This window comes from Varanus komodoensis, unplaced genomic scaffold, assembly GCF_004798865.1.
Source record: "Varanus komodoensis strain SLA01 unplaced genomic scaffold, ASM479886v1 scaffold36, whole genome shotgun sequence".
Classification (NCBI taxonomy): Eukaryota; Metazoa; Chordata; class Lepidosauria; order Squamata; family Varanidae; genus Varanus; species Varanus komodoensis.
This window is the reverse complement of record NW_025335873.1, coordinates 5,745,833-5,764,939: the sequence shown is the minus strand read 5'-3', so window position 1 is coordinate 5,764,939 and position 19,107 is coordinate 5,745,833. Positions and strand designations below refer to the sequence as shown.

At 48.2% G+C, this 19,107-nt stretch overlaps 1 protein-coding gene across 2 annotated transcripts in view; it reads right to left on the bottom strand.

The window, feature by feature from the left end:
* The window catches only part of PAPPA (pappalysin 1), a 140,218-nt gene that overhangs the window by 39,781 nt on the left and 81,330 nt on the right, over positions 1–19,107 (bottom strand). For both annotated transcript variants that reach the window (XM_044440146.1, XM_044440147.1), the window contains 4 exons: positions 18,374–18,472; positions 17,187–17,331; positions 15,655–15,868; positions 5,922–6,090 (listed from right to left, as the gene is read on the bottom strand). In XM_044440146.1, the coding sequence (XP_044296081.1) occupies positions 5,922–6,090; positions 15,655–15,868; positions 17,187–17,331; positions 18,374–18,472 (627 nt within the window). The remainder of the gene's footprint in view (positions 1–5,921; positions 6,091–15,654; positions 15,869–17,186; positions 17,332–18,373; positions 18,473–19,107) is intronic.

The window sequence follows — 19,107 nt, the reverse complement described above, 5'->3', positions numbered from 1 at the left end:
GATGATGATGATAACAGAGCAATAACCAAAACATATATTTTGTTTTTTTTTTTAAGTGAACTGCTGGTAACTGTTTCATTCCCTGAAAGACTTGGAGGAATTTGTAAGGGTAGTTGCCCTTTCTGTGTCCATCAAAACGACAGTGATTTGCATTCATTTGCATCTCCTCATCAACACGAGTGCCTTCTCCCTAGAAATTCATCCTGCTGCAGCAAGACACAGAACGGAGGGCCAGCGAGCACCGTGTGCCTCTGGGGAGCGACAGCTCCTGGGCGTCTTTACCTTTCCTCTGAGCATGGACAAGGCAGCCCTTCAGATGGAGAATTGCCCCCTGCAAAAGCAGCCGCGGGGCCACCCTGGATGCCTGGCTAATGCTATCCGGGCCGAAAATGCATTCCGGACAAGCCCCCGCGCCTTCCGTGTGGATGAGGCTCACTTTCCTGGCTGGCCGGCCAGCCGCCGCGTTCCCAAGGAGGCACGGCTTCCTCCACATGGCCTCCACAGTGCCTCTAATTGAACTCACATGAGGTCAGCCTTTTCTCTTCCCAGCATGATTGATGAAACCTTTACAGGGCATTAAGGAGCTGTCAGGTTTTAAATAGCACCTCTCGACCACAGCGGCAGCAGCAAAGGGAAACCCAGATGACACCGAGCGAGCGAGAGAGCGAGCGGGAGCTTTTTACTAAAGCAGGGGGTGGGGTGGGGGAGGAGGCGGCTGAGGAAGGGGAGTGTGTCCATGCAAGCATGAATGGAAGGATGGATGAATGAGAGAGGCAGAAGGAAAGGGACGATTTGCTCCAGAAGATTGTTGCTAACGGGGGAAGGTGCTATTTACTCTGCCCGTTATGCCTCTTTTCTGATTTTACTCTTGCCATATGGTATTTGGGCTTGAAAAAGACTTTGATGTCGAGCACCCTGGGATATTCTCTGGTGCTAAAGGAATGGCAGAGAAAGACAGACAAACAGACAGACAGACTGACAGACTGACTATTAGCCAGGATCAAAGCTCCATCAGTACATCCGAACAAACTGGAATGCCCCGGGAGTTGATCCCGGGGGGGGGGGGGGTTGAAGGTGGTACCTGCATGTGTGCCCCATATGAGCCAGTGTGGGGTGGAGGTTAAGAGTGTAGGACTAGGACTCAGGAGAGCTGGACCCTCTGTGGTCTGAAGCCCACTTTGGGCCAGTCAAGGCCTCCCAGCCTGATCCACCTCACAAGCTTGTTGCTTTGAGGATACCTTGAGCAAATTGCCAGAGCAAGAAGCATGAGATCTGAGTGGGATGGTGTGACGTGGTGTCCTGCAACAGCAGGCGGTTGGACTCGATGGCCTTCATGGCCCCTTCCAACTCAACTATTCTATGATCCTATGAGCCTTAAATGCAATGCAATAGCAATAATTACACTGATGATCATCGTGTTCTTGCACCAACAAGCTCTGGCTTGACTCCTTGCCATTTCTCCTCTGTGGGGATGATGGACATTGGATCCTGGGCTTTCCACCTGCCACACAGGAACACTTGCCCTGGGCTCATCCTCTTTTCCTTAGTGTTTCCACCCACCTTGCGTGAGATGGTTTGATCCAGGCACCCTCAGGGTTACTCCCCTTCCTGAAGTAGGGCCAGACTCTGCCAGTGCTTGCTCACCACAGAGATAGACCTGGTAAGCAAACGGACGGCAGAAGCAGGACCTGGTTCACTGCAGCTGCCCAAGAGCCCCTCTTGTGCAAGCACAGTTCCTGCCTTGAAATGCCGTGGAAACGACGGGGGATCCTGCACCGCTGGCCCAGGGGTCTCTCCTTGAGCAGCAATGGGGGACCACAGGGCAGCAGTTCGAAGCAGAGTGCTCCTCTCCAGCTTTGACCAACAGGACACTGCTCTATCACCACGTAGGGATGACCTTTCCGCTCCACACGGTGGTTACCCCAGGTGTATCCTTCACCCCACCTCTTGCAGGAGAACAGACTTCCCCAGGCTCAGGTGGAGGTGCCCAGGTACAGTGCAGTGGCATGAGGTGGGTGCAGCATCCCCCACCCCAGCCCCATGCTGCAGAAGTCCCCGTGACGTGGAGCAGTCTCAGGTCGCAGAAATTGGAGGTACCTCCGACAGCTCCATCGAAATGCCACTTGGGTACCTCAGCAGAGCTGTCAGCTGTGTCTTCTGCCTGGTGGTTTTGCAAGGGTGCCAAAAGCTGCTCTTGCCCAGTGGCTCCCTTGCTGTGGAGCTTAACCCACCATGGGTTGTGCTGCCTGGGTTTGGAGAGGACAGCAAGCCATCGTGGGCCAAACAGACCTCCAACGAATGGTTGGTTCTAATGGCTGGAACCATCTCAGGAGCCCAGTGGGCACTAACTGTAACTGGGTTCACATGACACAACAACCAACCATCATACAGTATTGCTGGTTGGTTGTTACGTCATGCAAATATTTCTTTAGTAGGGGTTATGGAGAAAGTAAGAAACCACATGGTTCTCTCTCCTGCGGCTTGGGAAGGACACCTGTTCTTTATTTTCTGCTTCAAATCTGCAGCAGATATGAAACCTCCAGGGGAGGGATCTGCATTGCACCAGGTGTCTTGTCTTTTAGAGGTCAAACTGCCCTGCCCTGCCGCTGCATGTCTGGACCCGCGGATGCCCGGGGAAAGTCTTGATGATGCCAGTCATGACGGATCTGGGATGGATGGGGAAGACGTCATCCCGCATGGACTCCTCTTTGGTGTGCACCAAAGCTCTCAGATTTAATCCCAGTATCTCCCGTTCAAAGGATCTTGCAGCAGCTGATCGGCTCTCCTTAAGAGCCAGAATAGCTACTGCCCACCAGAGTAGAAAATGCTCGGCTAGACAAACCAGTGGGCAGACGCCCTAGAAGGGTGGGAGTTAACGATACGCCTGCTTGCCTCGTGAGCAGCTTTCCCTGATCAAAAGCAGGCACTTCAACTGGATCTAATCTTTCTCCCCACCCTGCAAGATACGGTGCCGACGAAATGCACGGCCCTACCCTGTCTGTTCTGCAGATCCTTTCATTCTCTTTTGATGCAAAGAATGCATTCTGCAAACGTTTTCTGGTCGGGGAATCTAGGCTCACTGGAGAAGCTGGCTCGTGTCTTGCACCTCATGTCCGGCTCTGGAGAGCTAATGAATGAATGAATATGGAGGAAGAGGGAGGAGTGGCGTGGGAAGTGGGATAGGATGGGGACAAGGTCCGGTCTTTAACTGGTCTATGATCGAATCAAAGGGCTGATTCACCTTTTGCAAATACCTCCATTTAGTTCTATCACAAATGGTTTGTGTCTTTTATAAAAGACAGACATGAACTCCCAGGTCCTCCTACAGCTTCCCCTGGAATTCTTCCCCTTCCTCTTCCTCTTCCTCTTCCTCTTCCTCTTCCTCTCTCTCACACATGCATGCATATTATGGTCCATGCTTTCTCAGCCCGTTGTGAAATGGCAACGGGCACGACTCCTTTGCTAAATCCTTCATTTGTCTTTCTCACAAAGTGCCAGTGAAGAGAAGTGAGCAAGCAACTGGGGCTGGGTGGGGTCCGGCATGCTGGTGGAGGGGGAAAGCAGAGATGAATGCATGCCAATTCAGTCCTGGACGGGACAAGAGGAAACCAGTCAGTGCGGAGGCCGCACCAGGGTAAGATCTGTTGCGGGTGGTGTGCTTGCCCCTTGGGCTGGTTGTTAGCACGGTGCCTCATCCTTCCAAAGGCAAGCCGGAGTTTGACATGGATCCAGGGACCGTGTGATCCATCCTTCACCCTTGAAGGCAAGCCAGCTAGAGCCATGGGCAAATGGTCTCCCATACATCTCCATCCTATATATGAACTGAGATCTGCTGCTCATGGCAGGGCATTTCCCTAAAATTTCTCTAACTGTGGGAGGAAAAATTCTCCAAATAGAACTCGTCCAACCATCCCTCTGTCCATATGTATGTCCTCCTTCCTTCCTTCCTTCCTTCCTTCCTTCCTTCCTTCCTTCCTTCCTTCCTTTCTTCATTTTTGACTTGTCCACTGCTCTTCTGACTGACGGTTGTGCAAAGGCACTCTGTGTTTGTGTGCTTTTGGGGGAGCAGAAAAGCCAGGTGCTGCCCAGACAGCAGACTATTCAGAGAAAGCTGCTACACCACTTTCTCAGCACATCCTCCGAAAAGTTTCCGCTCGACTCAACAGTGCCCGTGCATCACCACAAATGCCTAATCCAGGATCGCATAGAGTCCCTATGCCCCCGGCCCCGGTTCATCAGAGCATTCACTCCTGGGGAATTCTCTCTTCCCAGTTTTACCTTTTCTAGGATATTCTCTTCTCTGGACTGGCACCTGGGTTGGGCACAAGTAAATGTCCAAACCTGAGAAGTTTCCCACTGCAGTCTCTGGGACGCTCCGGCATTTTTGCTCCCTGTTCTTCTGGGACAGGACACAGGGACAGGGTCCTTCTATTTATGGAGAGAAGGGGGCCCACTGAAAGCAGGTTGCTTAGGAGAAAACACCACACGCAACCTGGAGTGGCCACTGCCTACCCTTTTCTTTAAAAAAATTGAATGTCAGTGGTTAAAGCCATTCTTTTTCAGGCTTCGACTGCCTCCCCAAAGCTCGTAGAGGTTCTATCTTTAAGGCAGTGTTTCCCAGCCTTGCATCCCCAGCCATTGTTGGGTTACAACTCCTAACATCCCCGATCGTGAGTGTGAGGGGCTCAGAGTCTAGCAGCAGGTGGGGCCCAAGGCCAGGAATTCGTGATGTCTGCAGAATCTGGCTGGGGGGTGAGGCTCTGTCAGATTTCCCAGCATGGCTCCCTGGACGCCAGCCTCTTTCCCTTGCCCTGAGCCAAAGGGAGCACATGAGTCTGGCTTCCATGCCTCCCACCTGCCTGCCCACTGTGCAAGCAGAGTTCTCCCTCCACACCCATGACTGGCGGGCTCTGCGTACTTTGAAAATAGTGCAAAGAAGGCGTCTGCTTGCACTCCTGAGCAACAGAGAATTGATCTTGGTTCAGCTCGCTTCCTAAGTCGGGGCTGAATGTGGGAAGACGTCCAGCCAGAGCAAGGGAGCTACAGCCTAGCTGGCCGCATCCCCGCCCAAAACGACCTCCCTACGTGGAGAGCTGAGCACATCTCCGCAGCGCATCCACATGAACGTGTGAGCGGGGGAGGGGGGCAAAGGACCATCTGACAGAGCCTGGCCTCCCTGGACCTGCCCGGAGGCCCATGGTTTTGCCGGGATGAGCAGGAAAACCCCTGGGGGGCCTCCTAGCCCACCAAACCACACAAGCAGCCCAAATCAGGCCCCCTCCGAAGGAACGAGATTTTTTAGAAGGTGCCTTCCAAAGCAAAAAATGGAACAAAACAGACCTGGTTTTATATTTCCATTGTTGGGAGCAGCCTATGAATACATGTGTGAATCAGAGTGGCAGGCCGCCCTCTTGCCCCTGCCTTGCCACGGCCGTCCTTCAGAACCTCAGTAGCCCGGTGGCAAGGGACATGGGAAGAGGAAGAGGAAGAGGGGAAGGGGAAGGCAGAATAATTGCTCGCTGTCATCAAATTTCAGATATCAGTGGCAAGGGCAGGAAAGGGAGCTGCTTCACTTAAAACACTCTCTTTCCATGGCTGCCGCTGTGACAGAATTTAGCTGCAACCCACTGGCTTTCCTTAAGAAAGGGCTCTTTTCCTCTCCACGGGCAAACGCAGCGGGTGTCACAGCCGTGGGGCTGCGCGATGGCAAAGGGGTTCTCACGGATGGCGTTGGTGTATCCCAGGTCTAAATGCATGCCTGGGGCCAGATGAGCCAGTGTGCCAGCTGGGCTTCCTGTAACGCGCACAGCTGCCCGCTGGAATATGCCAAGATGCGAGTAGCTCTTCCAAACGACCCTGTGGAGCTGTCCTCACTTCCCTTCCACCCGCCACCTTCTCACCCATCGCCTGCCACAACATACCTGCCGTCTTGCGGGCTCGTCTCCTCTCTGTATTTGGAGGACGTGTCCTGTCTTGCAGGTGACGTTGCACTGGCCACCGTTGGAATGTCCCCCACTGGTGAACATCAGCACGGCATTCCTGATCTCCAGCTTTTGGCAGTTAGTAGATTTGCAAGAGTGATGAACGCAGCTGTCACGGGAGGGAGGAAGACAAAGGGTCCTCATTAACTCAGTTCCAGCGTGCAAAAGCTAGACAGGGAGTGATAAGGAAACTGGAAGCTGGCAAAGATGTTCACCCCCAAAGTCTGTGTAGTGATGATGGGGAACCTGCGGCCCGTGGACCACCTGTGGCCCTGCAGCCACAGCCCTTGTGGTCCTCCAGGCAGAAGAGAGTGGCAGACAGAGGAAGAAAGCTAGCTAAGGGGTGAAGCTAAACCGCTTTGTTCTCTCTAAACATTCACAGGATCGTGCATAGAACTTGAGTCAGAGCAACGAATCAAAGAGATGGCCCTGGTCAGAAGGCAACACTGTACTTCAGAAAGAAAGCAATAAACACACAACGGAAGCACATCAGCCTTGCTGCCCATAGTCAGATAGCTTCATCATGTAATCAGAGCTTTTCCATCTCACCACATCTTCACAACCACAACCTTAGAAGGTAGGGCAGACAGAGCAGAAAGTTTTCCTCAGTTCATCCAAGAAGTTTCGTGGAAACAGACTTGTGATGAAGGAAGGCTTGCTTGTCGATTTTCCTGTTTGATAATTCAGTGTGGACCTTTGAAAATCCTACCTTTATATAATAAGTGAGTAAAACTGGGGCTTTAAAGGTCAATCTTGAAAGGGTTTGGATGTCGCTGGAACCCTTGCTCTGTCCCTTTGGCCAACCCTTGAAGAATGCTTTCTGGAAAAGCTGTGGGCAACTCTTTGGGCTGGAAGACATACCCAATTTTCATGACAAGGAGAAGTGTTTAATGCAGTTGTACAAATTTCCTTCCTAGTTACCTCTTAGTCCTTTACTGTGCACAATTTCCTCCCCCTGCATTTACTTTTCAGCTATTAAATGTGTGCATTTCCCAGTCCACACACACACACACACCAGTACTCCTGTCAGTTTTTGTCTTTAGAAACTCGTTGTTTTTGTTCAGTTGCAAAACTGTGCCTGACTCTTCACGACCCCATGGACAACATTCCTCCAGATTCTCCTGTCCTCCACCATCCCCTGGAGTCCACCCAAGCCTGCACCCACCTCTCCAGTGACCGCATCCACCCATCTCAACCTATGCCGTCCCCTCCTCCTTTTGCCTTCAATCATTCCTAGCATCTTCTAAACCCTTAGAAGTGGCAGAATGGGACAAAGGGGGCACAGGGGGCTCCAGCCATGATGACATTGCTCCCCTGAGTTCAGACAACCCATCAGGGTATGAAAAGTCCCTAGAACAAGCCATGGTTTCTAGAAAGGCTTATTCACCAGTAGAAAAGCCATTCTGGATCCACAGGACATAATGACCCACGGTGGGTAGCTAACCATCATGGGTTGTTATGCAATGTAACCTGGTCATACTATTCAGTCCCTTCTATTTTTCTTTGTAGGACTTATGTATGCTTCTACTAAAGCAATGAAAATTATGTTTACTTTTTTCAGTCAATCATATTCAGCTCATAATTGACCACTACACCAAGGACCTTTTCACATGTACTATTCCCAACTCGTGTTTCCCACATTTATACCTATTCCTACGTTTCTTTTTTTTTAAATGAAGAACGTCACACTTTTTTCTGTTAAACTGCATTCTGCTCAGTCTTCTAACCACTCTGAGGCATTATGAATTTTCTTTCTGTCTTCTATCCCACCTAGTTTTGCATCCTCTACAAATTGGATAAGCTTTCCCCACACCTCTTGAACAACCTTCCTGTTGGTTTTCCTGCCATATAATCTAAGTAAAATACAATCAGCTTTCTTGAAGACTAAGGGGATTTACAAAGATGCTTTGATGATGCTTTCTTGTCAGCAGATTCACCTATTTTCTCAGCTGCTTGAAAAGTTTTGCTAAAAACAGTATCATCTTGCATTTCTTGCAACTGCCTCCCAAGGCAGTCAATAGGTTTAAATGCTGTTTTGATATCCAGATTCTTTTGTTGAACCTGGGAGGATCTAGGCTTGGGATATCCCAGGATTTCTAGTATCCTTTCGGTAAGAAAGGGAAAAGAACAATGACAGATCTGATTGAACAACCCCAAAGTCTCAGTTTTTAGATGACAATATTCTCACAAGGTGAAAATTGCACTGTTTAATCTGAGTGTGGAAACAAGACCTCCTCATCTGAAGTCTAATAATAACTGAATCCATGTGTCCAGCCCACCGGGGAACCAAAAGGGGTTTAACAAACTGCCTTTATAAATCTAAGCAACACTTCCTTTCTCAAAATAAATACATACCAGTGTTCTTATTAATCAAAATATCCCTTCATCTCAGGTATATCCTTAATCGTACAAACTATTAGAACATATTCTACTCTGACACTGTCCTAAAACAATAACATATATCAAGAAGTTGGAGGAGGAGGAGGAGGCTGTTGGATTCTGAAAACTCCCACAATATGTTATGCGTTTGAAAAAAAAGTGGCAGATAAAATTTTGGGGGACTGGTCCACCAAGCCATGGATGATACCTCCCCCATAGGAGTTGATCAGGGAAAGAAGAACCATAGCTGAGTAGGAGAGGAAATGCTTTGAAGGCACAAACGTGCAAAGGAACAAGCTAGTTTTTAAGCCCCAGACTGTTCAGAACCAGGTGGCCTGAAGCCCCCAGTCTGGCTGCATCTTAAAAGCTAACACATTCATCATGGCATCATCCAGGGGTTTTGAACATGCCTGCAAGACACTTCTCTTACTCCCCTTCAAGCTCCCTGCCCCCCAATTTTTATGCCAAGTTGTTGTGGTTGTTGTTGTTAAACTGCTGCCCTCCAGCTCCATCTCATCCGGGGTTCTATCAAAAGGGTGGAGCAGTGTTTGGAAGCTCAGGTCCTATCTCTGGACTTTTGGGGCAAGACAATTTCGGCTAGCCTCACCCTTTTGTCTTCTGGAAAATGAGTATTTTATATAGCCCTGTCTAACCTGGCTCTGTTTTACAAATAAGTCCACCCCCAGGGGAATTATTTTAGGAGAGTACCCAAAACATGCTTTCAACATGCGGAATGTGCCAGCAACCCCAAAGGCTTCCAGGCTTCCAGCACAAGCTTTTATGGGGACAAGAAGCCCATTTCTTCAAATGCTTAGTTAGCAGGTATATACTAGGGGCGGGGAAAATGGATTTGGTCCACACTTCTGCATGAGCTGACCCAATTCTCACTTCCCAAATTCGGAAGCAAGCCAGTGTGGGGTGGTGGCTAAGAGGATGGGGTTGCTCTAATCCCCGTATGGCTATACAGCCCCTCGGATGACTGGGCCAGATGTGGACTTTCAGCATAGCCTACCTTTCAGGGTTCCATTGTGAGGATGATGTGGAGAATGACTATTATTATTGTGTAATCCTCTCCCAGGTTGTATTTGGGCTTGTAAGAGCCACGGCCAAGATGGGCAAGCATCAACATTTGAAACCCACTCTGAGTCTGGGGACACATGTGTCAGAAGCAGCCAAATTCTAAGCCCCTGCAATTGTCCGTCTTTTGCCTTTTCTTTTCAGTAACCAGCGCTAAGCTGGCTTTGAGGGAAAGAAGGGGAGATAGGAAGATAAATAGGATTGCTTGCAAAGAGGAGCTTACTTTTCTCTGCCTTCACCGTTCCCTCTGGGAGAAAACTGATCAAAAGAAAATTAAGACAATGACTGGGCACAAGAACAGAGAAGCTGGTCTGCCTTTGTGGATCTGATGGATGGAATTTCTGGCCGGGCAGTGGCAAGGCACGTGCGTGTGTGTGTGCGTGCGAGTGTGTGCGGAGAGGAAGAATCTGGCGATTGAGCAATGGTTTACACTGCCTTAAGTATGCCAGGTCACAGGAGAAGCAGACAGGGTACATAATTTTCAAATACCACTGAGAGAAACCAAGAGGCTGCAATTCTGAAGCTGCAGATTGAAGCTGAGAGGCACTTTGGAGGTCCTGGATTTACCCTGCAGATGTGGCACAAAGTCAAGCACAGAAACAAAATCCGTGCTCGTGGGGTGTGTGTGTGTGGGGGGGGGGGGGGTGCTTCGGAGCCACAGAGCTACCCTGCAACTGCCACCTGCATTTAAAAGGGCAACAACGCAGTTTGCCTCACAGAAGACACATCCAGGCAGGTAAATGCAAAACAAGAAGCTTCGGTGGAAGTGGAGAGCACGATTTTGCTTACTTCGGTCTATATGGCATGCAGAACAGTGGCGTGCTTGTACACAATACCCCCCACTGCAAAAACGGGGGCTTTCCTGTGTGGGGAATCCATGGCAAAAGGGGAACCAGTGTGGCTGGGGTGCTGGACGTGGGACACGGGTGATCCGGGTTCTAATCCCCATTCGCCCATGAAGGCAAAGTCCCCACTGGGTGACTTTGGGCCAGTCACTCAACCTCCGCCTAACCCAGTTCACAGGGTTGTTTTCGAGGGTATAAAATGGAATGGAGGGGGACTCTGTAAGCTTCTTTAGGTTCCTTGCAAGAGGAAGAAAGGGGAGATGTAAAGTTAACACGCCATTATCATTATTCTTAAAGACAGCAACAATCCAATGGAAGGAAAGAAGGAGCAATGAAAAAGCGAGGAAGCAAGTGAGGAAGCAAGGAAGAAAGCAGACAAGCAAGTCACATTTCCCCCTTTCATGGCTGAAGAAAAGGTCATTTTCTATGAATGTCTTGGAGTCCAGAGGATGGGAAGCCTTGAACTCTTGATGGATGCTGGTGTGGCATTGGAGCACTCAGCCTGCACAAGCAAGGGTGGCACGTGTGATAGTGGTGAGCAGCACGGATCAATGCACATCAGTGTGAGCAAAGGCTTTGCAAGTGTGTTCAGCTGGACTTGCTTGGAAGCGCTGTGCCCAGAAACCTGGAGAGGCGATCCAGCACAGACCACAGCAGTAGGCATGCCCAGCCCCTGAGAAGCACCGGCACAGGGATATGAGGCAAGGGAAGTTCCAGGGGTAAACATACTGTAAATAAGGAAATAAATAGATGAAGCTATTTCGTATTCATCAGCTGATTGTCTTCAGGATTGTGCACTGGGGGCTGGATATCAGTGTAGCCCGTTGGAGGACAGAACAGGCCTGCTGGACCAGACAAAAGCCTCCCCCATTCTGGCACTCTGTTCAACCCAGAAGCCGGGAGAAGTTTTGAGAATCATGTGACTGAAAGGTGGGCATCCATCTTCAATATAAGTCTAGCAGAAGTAGCTTTTTTAAGGGACTATGGTAATTGGCTCAAGGAAATGGGCCTTTCTTAAGCTGATGACATTTGGCCAACAGTTTCCCCTGGCCATGGTGGCTGGCTTAAGCCCAAAAGATCTGGAGGGCACCCAGTTTGGGAAGGTTGTTACAATGCAATTTGATGTGGAGCTGATCCAAGATCAAGTTCTAAATCCTACATCTTGCCTCGTCCACTGAAGTTTTGTTGGCCCTCTCATCAAAACAACATCCCGCAAATCCAATGCTTTCACCTTCAAGAAGCGCAAGCTTAGGGAAAAGAGAGGAAGACCTTGGAAAACAAACTGTATCAGCCCGACCGAATGAGATCTGTGGCAGACCAAGGATATGGGAAGTATGATCAAAGAACTGGAAAGCTGGAGATAGTAAAAGTGAGAAAGAGACGATTCTCTCGGTGCCTCCCACTGGAGACGGCCCAACTGGGAAACTACGCAGTGGGGCCTGGCAACAAATTACAAGGTCTTGGCACTGAAATTAGTACATTTACTGCAGATTGATAACCCACCTTTCACCTATGAGTCAAGTTAGCTGATAATGTTTCCTCCTTTCATTATACTGGAATCTAGATATTTCTTCAGAAGAGATCCGCAATACAGAAGGGGTGCTTGCCAAATTCTGCAAAAAGGAGCGGGCCCTGGTTTTGCAGTCGTGATGGCCATGGGGACAGCTGCCTGGTTTCTTGCACACACCACAATGGACAGGAATTCAGCTTCCGAGCAGGTACTGGGATTTGGATAGTCACACGTGGGAGAGCTAACGAGGCAGATGGCAGGAGCATCACCCTTTGCAGCCGACAGAAACTATTCCATCACACAGAGTGGGCCCAGAAAGTTGATGTTCTGAAACTGAGACCACCCATCCAGCCTAGGGGAGGTCAGACCAGTCTGTTTCCCATCCATGCCAATTTTACCAAACATTCATAGCTCCGCTGCCTTTCATTTCCTCCCCAGTTTGCATTTTTGACAATGTAAACACCTGCTCCGAACTGTGCATCTTCAAAAATTTAGTTTCCCCACAGCAGAAGTGTACATCTTTTGATGCCCAATGCACATTTTATATGTATCTAAATATTGTTTTTGAGCCAAGAATTGGATTGCAACATTTGGCAAAAACCCAAAGGAAAGTTATGTTCCAAGCCGCTTATTACTCCCAGAAGTGTGAACCAGGTTGGGGCCTTTAAAAATGCAAACATAGCTTTATCCTCAATCTCCTTCCATATATCATCCAAAGTTTCACAGATAAAAACAAGGGCCTGCTCATAAAACCGAGGCACGCTGGACAATTTCTCCTATTCTAGTTCTCTGGTTTATACCGTCCTGAATCTTGAATTCCAGTTTAAGCAGGAGAATTTATAACATTAATTCTGCAATAGGATCAAGTGCATTTGTTTCAAATATCTCTGCATCTCTTCCTCCCCCACTCCATTTCTCAGGTAGACACGTGTTCCGACTATTTTGGAAAAGCAATCTTTCTCTTATGGAATGCAAGATTATCTCACACTTCCCTTTATGGAATGTCCTACTTAGGAATGGACTGATCGAGCAATTTTGATTTCTCTTGGTTAGGTACTGTCCCAATCAATCTTCAATTCATTTTGTCCCATTTCCACCTCAAATTATGCTTTTTAAAAAAAAAGGTCTACGGGAACATTCAATATGCATTTGCGTATACATTTCGCCTAATGGATATATTGTTGAAGAATTTTGTCTAACACATGCATTTTTGCAAGCATCTACCTCCATCTGCACTTGGCACATTGTTTTAATTACTATGCATATTTTTATGTCTGCTGCCCCTAAGACGGGCATGCTATTTTTTCCCCTCCCTTAACTGGAAAATGGTTTTGCAAAATTAGAAGCACAAATACAGAACAAGAAGTGGTTTTGCATATTGGCTTTGGAAGTGTGGGTAAGCTAGATCCACTTTAAAATGTTAAACAAATAGATTTGCCTCCTCTCCCTCTCCCTATCATTATTATGTTATTTCTATAACACCCCAAAGCTGAAGCTCTCTGCAATGTTTGCAAGAATGCGTAAATTGCAGGCAACAATAAAAATATCATGAAAATCATCATACGGAGTTTAAATTCTGCGTTCTACTGATGTGTGTGCACTGTTAAAGACCATACCAATTTTCATTCAGTTTCATGGATAATCATATCCTGATTATATGGGGGGCGGGGGGGTGGATAGAAAACTTCTCAGGGGATGGTGCCTTGCATCTTTTTCCTCCTTTGCCAAACTGCTAGAAATCTACTTTTGGACAGAGAAGACAAAGATAAGTGTAGCTATAGAAAAAAAGGGGGAAATCAGTGTGAAACATGTTCCTTGGCCTAGATACAAGGCATCAGATTGCTGTAACGAAGAGAGACGGGTACGTTCAGAGGCCCAGAAGAGCTGGGCTGAGTTTCAAACAGGAGGTCCAGTTGGTGCAGAACTAGCCATGTCCCACTGCAAGAGTTACGTGGCAAGAGAAGGAGATACGCTGGAAAGAAGGTTGAGGAGCGGCAGGCAGTGGAGCAGGGGGATAAATCAAGGAATCCATTTGCTGCCTGCGTTGTTTTCCCTTTTTGTTTATTACAGCTTAAAGAGTCAGAATTGAAATTCCTGTCATGACATGTGTTGTCATTCATTATGACTGATGCAGTAGATGTGGAAAGAGTTTTTTAATTAGCTGGACAAAAAAAAAATATCCTGTTAATTAGCAGATAAGGTCGCAAAAACATGTAGCAATTTTGGCTATTAACTACGGAAAGGTCTTTTTGTTTTTGCTTGTTTGCAGAGTGAGACACATTTTCTTGTAGCGATTAGTGCTAATATTTATTTGCAATAATAGATATGAGTGAATGTATTATTTGGTATAATAAGATATAAATATAACACTGGCAAAGCAGTGTCAAAGTGGTTTGGTAGAAATGAAGAACAAATGCAAAGTTGACTGAAAAAAATGTGTACAGAGAAGAGCAGAGCCAAGACACCTTTTAAAGTAGCATTTTGCCCCGCACTGAAATGATATTCAGCTTGTCCTGAGCTTGGTATTGAACGTGTCTTGCATCTTCCTACCTGCAGGGAGAGCTTTCCATGATTAGGTTGCCCCCACTTACAGTGTAGGTCCTTCCACTGTATCCATGTGGCACAACTAAGATGATGGGGACCCTTAAACGGGGAAGCTTATTAAAGCTTTCATTGCAGCTTCCTCAACATGGTAGCCTTGACAACAGCCCCCATTTCCAACTGTTTGCCATGCCAGCTGGGCTGAGGAAAGTTGGGGTCTGGAAGGCATCGATGAAGTTGCCTTTGGGCATGGACAAGAAGCAAGTGACCATCAGGTTTCCTGGTCCCGAGCTGAGAGAAAAGCCAAAGTCAGCATCGGCAGGACGGGTTGTGCCCACGTTTCATGGCCAATGGGCAATCTGGCCTCCAGAATGGAAGAGGCGGTTGTTCCCAGTGTGCATTTCAGGAACAGGGAGACTCCAACTCTTCAGAGGAAGAGAAATGGCCTTCAGGTATCAAGATGGAAGAGCTTAATCCAAAGCCACCTTCTCCAGGTGTTCAGGTGGACCCTGAGAAGAGTCAGAGTCTGCAACTGCCAGGAGGGGGTGTGGGACAGGAGTCCCTTGAGCCACATATGATCCGTGAACCCATGAAGTTCCACTGGGAGAGAAGGGCTACCCAACTAGAGGAAGTGCTGTAGCTAGGAGTCTTGCCCACCTCTAGAAGGGCCCTCCTGGAGGGGCAGGGTCCAGGTTTACTCCAAAGGAGAGTTTCCAGAAGTAGTTTGGGAATGATGAACCTCTCTGTACATGCTCAGAGACCCTTCCTCCACTGGCAATGGTTTGCTGGATGTACAGTGGAGAGTAAGGAGCTTTGGCCAAAGAACAGCCTGTTGCTCTGAAAGAGAGCAAGGGGAACCTGGCTCCCAACACTTCCTGTTCTCCATTATACCATCCTGACTTCCACTTGAGATGGATGTGAAAATGTATCCATGCAAAGAGTTCTTGCTCAATCAAGAATGGGGTAGAAATGCCAGAGGCCTTCCCCCTCACTCCCCAACATGAGAGCTTGAGCTCCTGAGTAGCCAGCTTCATTCCAGTTTTAATTATTATATCTATTTATATCCTGCCAACTCCTAAGATTGAGATTCTAGGCCGCCTGGTGTGGAAATGATCTACTGGAAAAAGGAGAGGGAGACGCAGGCAATCTGACAGCTTCCCATGAGGGTTCAGTGCCAGCCCATTCACCTCCAGCAGTGCCAAAGGTCATCCACTCTTTCTCGTCTTACCACATCTTAGCTCCTTGATCCAACCGGGTCCTGCTGGAAGTCTGTCGGTGGTAAATAGCCAGGCATGTGAAGGGGGAGGCAGGGGATGCTCACCTCTGTTCCGCCGGGCTGTAGGTCTGTCCACTCTGGCAGCTGCTGACGGTGATGGGGTCAAAGTTGTGAAAGGAGCGCAGGGCCACCCCTGAGATTGCCACGAACTGCGAGCTGAAGGTGATTAGAACTGCTCGGGTGTGGTAGAAGTACTGGCTGAGGTCATGAATGACAGGAATCACCAGGGGGTTTTTCCGGCAGCTCAAACCATGGGCCCCTGTCAAAGGGAAGGCAAAAGCAGGGAGAGGGGTAAAGGAGAATCGGCATTTGCACAGGCATTTCTCTTCCCTCTAACAGGGAGCTGTTAAGGGGAAGGAGAGACAAAAGAAACAGTCCCTGTTCGGCAAAAACAAGGGGCACCGAATTTTGCCTTGGCTCCTGGGGTACATTAAATAAGGAAAATCCACATAAAACAGAGAAACAGAGTGAGTCAGAAGGGGTCTCCTGGGCCATCTAGTCTGACCCCCGGCTCCAGCTGGCTCTGCTCATGACATGCCCACCATGTGGACGTCCAGCCTATCCTTGACCACCCGCACCGATGGGGCCTCAACCACCCCCCGTGGAAGCCCATCCCACACCCTCGGGGTCCTGACTGTCAGGAAGTGCTTCCTGGCATCCAAATGGAATCTTGGCTCCCTGAGCTTTGCTCCGCTGGAGCGCATCCTGCCCTCCTCTGCAGGGCAGAACAGGTCTCGACCCATAAGAAGCATGTCAGGTCTGCTCTTCTTTCCCCCTCCAAATGTTTGCACTCCCTGAAGTAGCAAATTGTAGAGCCCTCTTGAACCATGTGGTGTGTCTGGGAAGCTGCTGGTGGGAGCGGGGAAGGAATCAGCACAAATGCAGTGGAGGTCTGCAAACTTTTTGGAGATTCTCCTCTCACCAAGGAGCCTCCAGGACTCTGGAACCACCCAGTTTAGGAAGCCCTTTTGACCCACTGGATAGACTTTGGTTGGGGGTAGAGGTAGCAGGAGTTGATGGGAAAACCTTCCATGAACTTCCTTAAATTAATTTGTCATTGGACCCCAATCTTCTCTGCCTACAAGCAGACTATTTTGCTGCAGGAGCAATGTGACCACTACCATGGATTAATTCATTCATCAGGTCTTTCCCACAGGGAACAGGATACAATCCAGGGGCGATTAAGAGGCACTTCTTCAGGCTTAAACCACACTGAACAGGAAGTAACTAGAAGCAGAGCCTAGATGAAGAAGGCTTCTAATTGAGGCTTCCAACACCTTAACCAATAGAATTCTTAAGGACATCTGGAGGATCAAGGTCACATAAGATGATCAACCAATTGCATATATATGGTGTCAGCTGGGTTGTGGTTGAACTTAAGGACTGCTTTCCCATCAGGTGGTGCACAAATTCTAGCTAAAATGCGGTGACACAACTTGTCGCTAAGTGTTGTGGGTCATATGCCATTGTTTTTAATCATTCTGGCATTCCTCCCTGACCTCAGAAGGTTTGCCTGAAAAAGGGAGTTGTACTTTATTTTACTGTGGACGGCAAATGAGCAGGCAGATGGTTCTTACCAAGGTCATGACTTTGGTCTCCAGCATCGATCAGCTGCACGGAAATAGTCTCTTGCTTCTGATCAAGGTCCATCTCCAACCAAGTTCCATCAGTGACCAGATGAATGACCACGGCAGCTGCTACCATGGGTTGTGAGAAGTAAGCCTGGGGAGAGGGAAGGGAACTCCAAGGTATCAGATGCAGAGCTGGATTGGTCTGGATTTACTGAGGTTCTGTGCCTCTTTCAAGGTGGAACCAAACTTCCTATTCCTGCACTACAGGCTGGAAAGGGTCTTCACCTGTTATTTCTATTCCACAAGGAAGCTGGGGGACTCGGAACACTTGTTTTCAGTGGTTACTGGGAGCTTGATTACATTGGAGGGAAGCTATAGCTCTTCCAACTTTCTTTTGAACGACATATGTCCTAAATCAGCCTTCCACAACTGGGTGTCCTCAAGATATTTTTGACTTCAACTCGCACTGATCTGTGCCGGTCAGCATGGTCAAGAGTCAGAAGTCTGAGGAGTTCTAAAGCATCTGGAAAGGGGAAAGCTGTCTCAAAGCAAAGATGGTCAGTGTGGACCATTTTGGATGGCCTGGAGGCAACCTGGACATGAAGTGGGTTGGGAACTATTGAGAAACCATCCCTCTTCCCTGGATGAACTAATGACCTGAATCTCTAATCCATTTGCCTACAAGGTTCACATTCCAGCCAAGTGAAACCTTTGTTGTTTTTCCATAGGGAAGAGAAAGAATTAACTCCCCACAGATTACCTCTCTTCCTGCTTTTCTGCAGGCGGAAAGGGAAGTAAAAACCAAGATGACTGACCCAACTAGGAAGGCAGGAAAAGAAGTTGTGGACCAAAAGATTGGTCAATCATCCCTATAACTTGACTTTTTGAGTTAGCATTGAGGTCCCTTTCTTCACAGCATCTCCTGCTCCCATTATTTTATTACTCACCTTTCTCTTTTGTTTTCCTCTCTTCGACAGGGAACAGTAGATATATATCATACTACAGATGATAGCAGACTTTGTATGAATGGGAAGGCATTTGCACTAACCTATGTTTTTCTTGACCACAAAAAATGAGGACATTTGGAATGGGGCAGTGAGTAATGGGTGCTTCGTATTTCTTTGTATTTTACAAACGCTAAGGTACAAAACCTTCAATAAACTGGGGCAGTGTTTATTTTAAAAGCTGCTTACCTTAAGCCAGAAACTGGCATGGGTGTTGTTGGCGGTGCACGGGTACCACGCATACTGTGCCATTTCAGCGCTGAATTCATGCAGCTTGGTCCGGCACACCTGAAAGAAACGGGAGAATGATGGAATGACTACATTCTGGGGCAGGCTGATGGCAACTCCTCTGTTTCATATTTGGCTTGAATCCACACAAAACCAGAAGCAGCAGTTGGGCCATGATAAAGACTCGAGGTTTTGCATGGTGCAACTCTGGGCAATGTGCTCATGGGATCATGGCTGTGATCAGAAGGCGCATGAAGGAGGGCCTCAATCTGGAAGTCGGAAATAAAATGCTTCTCACACATGTTGGGCTTCTGTTTGTTTCTTTCTTTGTTTCACGGAAGTGAAGGATCAGCTGTTGTTGAAGGCAATTCCAATCAGCACCATCACCCTTCTTAGCAGCAATGGCTGGAGCCATGCCCAATACTTTGAAGTAAAACATGGGAGACAATCAATGCCCAATCGTTTCTCTTACGTACATCACAAAAAGCCATCATCCCCTGGGCTCAGGACATTCCTAAATGCCTATGGATAGACACAACAACCCGTGGGTCTATCCAGAAACCTACTTCAGCAAGTAATGGGAAGGAATGTGCAGAAACAGAAAGCAAAATAAAAAGCAGCTGTATTCTCCCTATGTGTCTAATGTGTTACATTATGCATTACATTATCTAAGGCAGGGCTGGGGAACCGGTAGC